This window comes from Curcuma longa, chromosome 7, assembly GCF_044706935.1.
Source record: "Curcuma longa cultivar G26 ecotype Majalengka, Jawa Barat chromosome 7, ITB_CL_G26_1.1, whole genome shotgun sequence".
Lineage (NCBI taxonomy): Eukaryota > Viridiplantae > Streptophyta > Magnoliopsida > Zingiberales > Zingiberaceae > Curcuma > Curcuma longa.
Genome location: NC_133867.1, coordinates 3,289,061 through 3,298,698, shown reverse-complemented (window position 1 = coordinate 3,298,698; position 9,638 = coordinate 3,289,061). Strand labels below are relative to the sequence as shown.

The 9,638-nt window shown below is 29.4% G+C and overlaps 1 protein-coding gene across 1 annotated transcript; it reads right to left on the bottom strand.

Moving 5' to 3' along the window:
- Positions 1-2,123: 2,123 nt before the first annotated feature.
- On the bottom strand, positions 2,124-9,433 carry LOC141831803 (uncharacterized). The gene is made up of 7 exons (XM_074719203.1): positions 9,368-9,433; positions 9,211-9,289; positions 7,421-8,419; positions 4,251-4,313; positions 3,952-4,163; positions 3,014-3,120; positions 2,124-2,232 (listed from the first exon to the last, which is right to left on the bottom strand). The coding sequence occupies exons 1-7, from the start codon at positions 9,431-9,433 to the stop codon at positions 2,124-2,126; spliced, it is 1,635 nt and encodes a 544-aa protein (XP_074575304.1).
- Between the last annotated feature and the right edge of the window lie 205 nt (positions 9,434-9,638).

Genomic DNA, 9,638 nt, shown 5'->3' with positions numbered 1-9,638 from the left:
GGAATTTGGAATGTTACACAACTACTCCCTCATCCTATAAATTACAGTACTACTCTATGGAGATAGAGTTACAACGGAATAAAACATAATCATTTTAATATTTACTATATTACTTTGATTCAAATAAATTAAATTAAATTGATAATATTAATATTAATAATATTAATATTGATAATAAATTGATAATATATTTAAAAATAAATATAATTTATTTATAATTTTTAAAATTTAAAATAAATTTATATATTTTTAATAAAATAATTTATTAAAATAATTATTTTAATAAAGTAATTCATTCAATTAATAAATATAATTCATTAATTTTATTTTTTAAATTTAAAATAAATTTAGATATATATAAATTTATTAAAATAATTATTTTAATAAAACAATTTGTTAAATTAATAAATATAATTTATTAATTTTATTTTAATAAAATAATTTATTAAAATAATTATTTTAATAAAATAATATATTAAATTTATAAACATTATTTATTAATTTTATTTTTTAAAATTTAACATAAATTTATATATTTTTTAATAAAATAATTTATTAAATAATTATTTTAATAAAATAATTTATTAAATTAATAAACATCATTTACTAATTTTGTTTTTTAAAATTTAACATAAATTTATATATTTTAATAAAATAATTATTCTAATAAAATAATTTATTAAATTAATAAATATAATTCATTAATTTTATTTTTTAAAATTTAAAATAATTTATCTCTTTTAAATTTATTAAATTTTAAATTAATTAACTCGATTTCAATTAAATTTCACAATACATTTCAATTAATTAAGTTTTAAAATCGAAATGTAACTATGAAAAAAAATTTCATTAATCTCTGGAATTATAAAAAATCTTAGGCTGCTAAGATTATCATATTTTCGAGTTATAACTTATTTGCTAATGTAGTGGTAATATTATATTACTTGGGAATCGATATAATCTGAACAAAACAAAATTATGATTGATAATTTTAGATAAATAATCAAAATTATCAATGATAATCTCTAACCAAACGCTCCGCGTTCACAATGATCCCAATATGAGCTAAGAACTCCTAGTGTATAAGTTTAATGGACAATACTTGTTTGTTTTATAGTTATTATTATTTGGACCCTTTTTTTTCTTCTCTTTTTAAGGTATTTTGTTCCTGCTTACGATCTTGCTTTTTTACTCGTTATTTTTCTTCAATCATTAAATCTTTTCATTTGATCATAATTCTAATTCGGTCTTTGCAGCCTTTCAATTGGTTGAAGAAGCAACTTTTTGAAAAACCAGAGTCTGAGAACTAACTAATCGAAGACTTGTTCAAATAAGAAGTTAGTCCGAAGCATTATGAACTCTTTGTTTTTTGCCCTTGACTATTAAGATTGTAACCTCTGAAGGACGGTTGTTTTTTTTGTCCAAATAAAGTCTTGAGACACTTCATTAGAATTTCGTTTTCGACAAAATTCTCCAAAAAATGGGGTACCTTTTGAATAATTAGAAAATATAGAACAGTCACTCTTCCATCAAGAACATAAAAATTTTAATTCTTGAGCAAAAGATGGAATCTATTAGTCCAACGATTTCATATAATTGATTCCATGATTATCTATAAAAAAGTAAATTGAAAATTTATAATTGATCATGATAAAAAAAATATTATCTCAATTTTATCAAAATTTGATTCTTGTCCACTTCAACAATTCTATTTCGTCGTAATCAACTCAATTATACTCCGAGGGCGAGAACATAAAAACTCCAAGAAATTGTTTATCATTGTCTAAGTTCTCTAAATATAATGCAGCAAACTAGCAACAGATGATTTGCAAGCAACTAATCAATGAAATTGCTTGCCTTTTAATCATAAAATTGGTCTCCCAAGAGATACTCGAGCAGTTCAATGCTTCTTGCAAGCATCAAGAATTACAAGGAAATAATAACATCACAAGTAAACACTGGTTGCAACTTAAACATTGGATCACCCAATTACAGGCAACTTAATTTTTAGTAATTTGATTGTGCACGAAATGTTACAGAAATCGACGCACACAAGATGAGTGCGCTGCTATATAAAATAAATAGTTAATTAGTGGCGGAAAAAGAAAAAAGGGTTGAGGTAGTTAGTTTTTCACCATTTCTGGTTTGGTGATGCTGTTGCAGGTGGAGTATATGGAAGCTGCAGTGGCCCACACCAAGATGAGCTCTAAAGGTTCCAGGTGTATCCACTTACTGTGAAGCAAAAAATTCATAAACAAAAAATAAATAAAGAAGAAAGCAAATGAATCAGATTCTGTACGTATCAGTAGAGCTAATATACAAGACTTCCAAAATTTCCCATCAAACACAACAGTACATAAATTTTCTTTTATATTTTCATCGACAATATTTTATAACAAAGTAATCATCAAAGCAATCCATTTAAAAGAGAAAAGTTTGAATCTACCATTTAGTATTTTAAATAATTTGATGTAAATAATCTCTTTAAAAAAAAGAAAATTTTACACCAACCTAACGGTTTGATTAAAGAAAATTTTATACCCTCTAAAGGAAATTTTCACTATTATCTATTATATTAGTTTTACTTAACAGCTTTGACTCGATCAGTTTAATTTGACTACGATTTAGTCACATATATTTTGCATAATGGACTGCCTAAACCATATGTATTTGGACCATCTTGATTACAAACTAAACCACTTATACCACATTGATCCCGTAAACTGTATTACTGCATGCAACCGAGACCATTCAGGTCATCTTATCTTCGATGAAGAATGCTAAAGAACAATTTCTCTTAGATCAATAGGATGAATGTGGTTCTGGACAACAAGCAGAATAATAAAGATATAAACAACAATAGTATCAATATACTACCATCTTTTTAATCAGTATGAAAAATTGTAAGTTCTGCATAGGAACTTTCATTTTATTTACTTGGATGGCAAGTACGTATAGGAGATTTGATGAGTGCATTAGTGATTTTGGTGCTAAATATTTTTAAAAAGCAAACCTTGGATTGTCCGCTGAAGTTAAACGTGAAGAACCACATGAGCCGACAAACTTAAGGCCGTTCTCACAGTGCAGTTGCATTTCTTGAACTTGTTTTAACCAATTCTCCTGGAGGACATGGCAAATATTATCCACAAAAGATCCGCAAGAGTGAAGAATAAATTTTTGAAAATCAAATGTTCAAATCAAAAAGTTTAAGAAAAAATAGGAATGAAGATATACAGCAGCCCTAAACATGTTCCACATTGGTCTAAACTGAAATCTAACTCTCTGTTTAAGTTGAACTGAAATTTCTACCTACAACCGTCATGGAGGAAACAACTACTATGGCCTTTCCTACATGATCGATCATGGAAAAAGCTTGATAATGACTTATCTATAGTTGATATGGAAAATCATAATCTGAGTTAAAATAATTGAATGAAAGATAATCTCTTTTAATTTGTAAGTTGTTTTATCTCAACTATAAAAAGTGGTGTTGTACTCAATCTATTTAAAGACTTGCTACGCTAAGACTGTGTAATTTGGTAGCTCAGTTAACTCTAACCTTTATAGGATTTAAGTCATTGATTGCAAAAAGAGTGACAAATACGTAACTTTTGATATATATATAAATACTTATGCATTCTTATTTTCTAAATTGACTTCTGATTTTTAAAATGGTGAAAAAGTTGTATAGTAAAGGATAAATATCATGATGGATATTTTATTTTTCTAGGTTAATATGTATATATATATAATGAAAACCACTTATGCAAATCTAGGGTTGCAAATGAAAGAACTCTTAACATCTTAAACATAAAAAGGAAATAGGTACGATAACCTTAGATGGGAATATCAAACTTAAGCAATCGATCATTTCACATGCTACACTTGATCAACACTTCGCATCTCACAAAAAGAAATTGCATATGAATTGAGAGAGAAGGCGACACTCACAAGTTGTTTTCCCTCTTCAGATAGTGCTCTATCCATCTGACTGAAAAGTGACTTCCAACGTGTCACATGCATCTCTTTGGTTGAACAAGCAAGCTCAGACGATTGTGAAGAATAAGGTTCATTTTCTTGATTGGATGTGAATTCTTTGGAAATCAAGTATGGTAGTTCGGTCAGTATGACATTCCTTACCCTCTTCTTGCTACGCCTTAGTGCTTCATACAAAATCAAAACATGATATATAACTAAGCTATAGTAATCAACAACTGATGATACTTTAAATTAAAGAGAGTATTTATTACCAGCAAGGCGCCCTTTGATATCCTGCTGAAGAAGGTCTAACCACTGAGATGCAATTTTAGCAGCTGCAATCATTGTCATGTTAGTTTTGGTGGTAGAAATTTAAACCAAATGATCGGATGCATAAATAAAAGTATCATTCACGCTTAGTGCTGTGAAGCACAAACCACCTCAGCTTTGGTACAAAGGTCCTGATGATGGTGGTGCAGAGCCAGATTTTTCATATCAGTGAATGGGCTTTTGTTGAAAAAATCCAAAGAATCAATCAGATATTTCAAGTTCTGCATTTGTTCAAACCAAGAAAAATAACAAGAACCGTTTCCAGTAGACTGAAACCATGGTAAATTATATAGTAATTATTGTAAGTCGATAAACCCAGCTAGAAACTGACTATTACTTGTCCAGATATGGAGGAATTCTCCTAGTGCAACTGATCAGGCTGACTGTGGTTCCTTAGGTGAGATTCTGATTTCTGATCTCATTGGACATTGATGTACGAGTGATCCATAGTAATAGTAATTCTAGTGTTAAAATTATAAAGAAAATGCTATAGTATTCAGAATGTAGACAATGACGAAGGTGAAAACAAAAAAAAAATGCATTCTGACAAATCGGGTATACCAAACAGTTCAAAGATGTATTGTTTGTTCAAATGTAGATGATTTGGCAAAGATTTCTTTTAATAGATCAACTGAATAAATCATTCGACTTTGCATGGCTTGCTAACTATCAAAAAAAAAAAAAAAAAATTTTTTTTTTTTTTTTTTTTTTTTTTTTTTTTTTTTTTTAAAAAAGAAAGAAGAAAGAAAGAAAGAAAGAAAGAAAGAAAAAAAAAAAAAAAAAAGAAAGAAAAAAAAAAAAAAAAAAAAAAAAAAAAAAGAAAGAAAGAAAAAAAAAAAGAAAGAAAGAAAGAAAGAAAGAAAGAAAGAAAGAAAGAAAGAAAGAAAGAAAGAAAGAAAGAAAGAAAGAAAGAAAGAAAAAAAAAAAAAAAAAAAAAAGAAAAAAAAAAAAGAAAAAAAAAAAAAAAAAAAAAAAAAAAAGAAAAAAAAAAAAAAAAAAAAAAGAAAAAAAAAAAAAAAAAAAAAGAAAGAAAAGAAAGAAAGAAAGAAAGAAAGAAAGAAAAAAAAAAAAAAAAAAAAAAAAAAAAAAAAAAAAAAAAAAAAAAAAAAAAAAAAAAAAAAAAAAAAAAAAAAAAAAAAAAAAAAAAAAAAAAAAAAAAAAAAAAAAAAAAAAAAAAAAAAAAAAAAAAAAAAAAAAAAAAAAAAAAAAAAAAAAAAAAAAAAAAAAAAAAAAAAAAAAAAAAAAAAAAAAAAAAAAAAAAAAAAAAAAAAAAAAAAAAAAAAAAAAAAAAAAAAAAAAAAAAAAAAAAAAAAAAAAAAAAAAAAAAAAAAAAAAAAAAAAAAAAAAAAAAAAAAAAAAAAAAAAAAAAAAAAAAAAAAAAAAAAAAAAAAGAAAAAAAAAGAAAAAAAAAAAAAAAAAAAAAAAAAAAAAAAAAAAAAAAAAAAAAAAAAAAAAAAAAAAAAAAAAAAAAAAAAAAAAAAAAAAAAAAAAAAAAAAAAAAAAAAAAAAAAAAAAAAAAAAAAAAAAAAAAAAAAAAAAAAAAAAAAAAAAAAAAAAAAAGGTTTCGACAAGTGTGCCACTAAGGTAGAGTTTAAAACGCTATCAACTTCACTATTCAAGTGAGAGTTGAAGACAAATCCAAGCTACCTTGCCACTATGTGAAAGTTGAATGATGCAAACATCTTACCAACTACATTTCATACAAGTGATCATCCAAGCTATGTTTAAAGCATCCAAGGATGTAATGCCTCAAGAACTTCCAAATAAGCTTCCACTAAGGCATGAGGTAATTACCGGATCGAGCTAGAGTTAGGTACTAAGCCATCAGCTATGACACCTTATTGCATGCACCTCCCAAGTTAGTTGGGTTGTGAAAACAACTACAAAATTTGCTAGACTTATGCTACATTTATCCTTCCCTTTAACACACCCATTTTGTTTCAAAAGAATAAGGATGGGTCTCGACTATTGAGCATTTAACAAGATTACTGTCAAAAAAACAAGTACCTATTCCTTTAATAATTGAACTTCTTGATCAACTGAGGAAACCTCCATACTTCTCAAACTAGGCTTGTACTTTGAATTCTTAATTATGGCCTTTGGTCTTACAAATGCATTGGTTGCTTTTTACACCCTTATGGATAAAGTTCAACCCCAATCTCAATCACTTTATGGTAGTATGCTTGGATAACACTCTGTGTACTGTATAGCACGACACTTAAAGATCATGTGCTAACATCTCAAGAAAGTCTTCCAAGTGCTACGAGAGAATGAGTTGTATGTCAAGCGCAAGAGAAATCCTTGATCTACTCTTTGGCCCACCCTCTTCGCCCATAATCTTGGCCCATGGTCTTTCTTCTAGATCCTTTATTAGGATTACTTTAGGCATTTCCTTATCATATTAAATATTTTAAGGAACATTCTAGACACGTAATATACACCATTGGATCAAATTTATCCTAACCGTTTATTTGAGAGGAGGAAGCCTATAAACACCTTCCTTTCCTTCATTTGTAATAATCCTCAAAAATAAAAAGCCCTCTTTACTTACTAAAGTCTCAAGCTCTCTCAATCTCTCTTATCTTCTTTGATACGGTACACTTAGCAACTTTATGGGGCCAAGTTTGTCTAAGTGCCACATAGGTAAGTAGTGCTAGAAAAAATAAGACGGTGACAAAGAGGTGTGATCAGCTCAACACAATCAAAATTGACTATGTAGTCGTGTTGCTCAAATATGTACTTGAAATACATGTCACTCTTCTCATGATTGTGCTTGTAGAAGAAGTTCTCATTCATATCCTTATAGAATTGTGTTTTCGTCAAATTTGCACATAAGGGGCAAAAATCACTCTTTAGAGTGCTATAGGATTATAGAGGTTTTAGTTACTAATTATTTGATATGCTTTGTATTGTTGAATAGTTTTTGCTTGTTTGATACAATATATTAAATAGGGTTATACCATTCTGTCTCATTTTGAGTTAATGTAATTTGTACCTTTTACGAATTGTTACTAGTTCATAATGTTTATATTCCCTGTTGCAGGTTAAAGGTTCTTTAAACTACAATAGTATCAAACATTACTCCAATACTCAAATGAAAACAAATGGTTACCTTCTATAGACAAAGAATCAAGCTTTTGCTGATTTTCAGAAAAATGATCAGGTGTTCCACTGCTAGCAATTTCTGAAACCAAAGTAGCAGTTGATGAGAGTTTCAATGTCAGTGCATCATCCTCGCATCCAGAGGTCAGCTGTGAAGTTACATAAGCTCCTTGATGAAAATTGTGTTTAGCCATCTCTGTTTCATTCTCCTTATTTAGATACTCCATGCTTGGAGAACTACATGGATTATGTGTAGATGTTGAAACATTGTTGTGAATATGATCCTTCCTTCCACCAATAATTTCTTTAGTCCCTCTAGCTATTTGGTCACTAATTTTATTCCGAATTTGTTCATCATGTTTCTCTGATTGCACGATAGCTTTTATAATGGAGTGAACTTGCTTTGTATTTCTTACATGGTTGATTATTCCTGGATTTAATCCAGAAAGCAATCCACTTGGTGCAGCAAGATTTGCCAACCTACTAATCTGCTCTTTTTTTGAAAACTCACTCTTGCTTTGACTTCTATCAAATTTTCTCTTTCTTGGCTGACTGCTCTGCTGTTTGGGCACTGATATGCCACTGTGTGAATATGAAAGAAAGCCATTTTGTTTCATCTTTTTCCACTTCCTCAAAGGTTCACTTTCCTCTATAGGACCTGTGGTACTTCCACACTCAGAAACATCTGCATACTTGATTTCTACTGACTTCTTGAAGAGATTAAATGGATCGTTTTCTGCTGTATGTGAGGGATGATCATAATTGAGATCCACTCCAAGGCCAATGTTAACTCTACTTTGGTCACACTCTTTACTAGGTTCAGGAGGACCCAATGTTAGATAAGAAGCAACTTTTTCAGCAGAACTATCATTTGTGCTCTCTGATGCAAGCTTATCCAAGAGTAATGAGGTAGTAGCTACTGAGATTTCAGGATTTCCTTCTTTTGGTTGACATCCACGTACCTTGGCTTCATTTATGGTTGACGAATTTGAAGGTTGGTTCCCAACTTCTGGAACAGAAAACAATAATCTTTAAAGATTTCAATCGGTAAATGTAAAAAACAGGATGATAATGCACATCTTTCAAAAGATAAAAATAATGTCGTTTTCAACCTGCATCTTTCTATGGGCTCATTACCTTCATGCATCATTCTATGGACTCATAACCTTCACCTATGTCATCCTGAATTTTATACTTGTACAGAATGCAAAACAGATTTGTTTTGTGATTTTAGAGAATTTTAAACCAACCATCCATGATTGTATAAGCAAACAAACAAAATTCAAATCATGAGTATCATCATAATAATTAATAAATGAAACTGTAGTTCAATTGTACTAGTATATATCTCCTCTAAAATAATACAACCATTGTTGATTGCAATAACTAATAAGGCAAATATAAACCATTTTTACAGTGATACTTGTTAATCAACAAAAAAAAAGTTATGGACGTGTTGTAGATATCGCAAGCTAATACAAGTCAGGTAAATAAACGATAAATCATCGTCAAAAAATCGTTTGCGGACTGCAGGCTGCAACACATATCAAGCATGCATTTTCTAATCGGACTCGAAACTTACAACAACTATTCAGGTACTCGTTTGTCTTGAAAGTATCATGCGAATATACCAATCTTTTATTTCAGGGTTAGAAGTTTTTTCATTTTGCAAATATCAGAGAACATGATACAAGAATAAATAAGTTAATTGTTGCTAAACGAAAGAAGGGGGTAAAAAGGACTAGAGCAAAACAAAATCGACAGATCCGATCCAGAAACAAGGAAAAGAAAAAACAAAACCTTGGACCTGAAGCACCGACTCCAGATCTCGCAGCTTGACTTCTTTCGGCCCATCAACCCGCTCATCGGAGCCGTCCTCCTTCAAACCGGTAAGCGCCGCAATATCAGAGTTGGAAAACCCCCCAAATTCAAAACCTGAACTAATCCGATTTCGTACCTTGAGCAGAGAGCTGGAAGTAGCGGCTGATGCATCCGACGCTATTCCTGAGCCAAGAATGGCCATCGGAGAGAGGAGGCGGGAAAGAGGGAGAGATCGCTAGGGTTTCGGTGAGGAGGAAGAGCGAATTTGAAATGGAGGGAGCGGTTTTATTGAGTTCGAACGGAGCGCTTATGGCTGCATGGATCTCGCCCGATTTGAATTTGGATTTAGAAAATTTCATTCCCATCCCTCGTACTTTGATTATTTTCATAAAACTCCTCAAAGTTCT

Bases quoted from the DNA above. Each gene is read 5' to 3' on its own strand.
- LOC141831803 (XM_074719203.1), bottom strand. From the start codon at position 9,433: ATGGCCATTCTTGGCTCAGGAATAGCGTCGGATGCATCAGCCGCTACT. The intron at 4,314-7,420 runs GTAACCATTTGT...CAATGATTGCAG, and splicing joins TGATTCTTTGTCTATAGAAG to CTGCTAAAATTGCATCTCAG. The intron at 3,121-3,951 runs GTGAGTGTCGCC...CATGTCCTCCAG, and splicing joins CTGAAGAGGGAAAACAACTT to GAGAATTGGTTAAAACAAGT.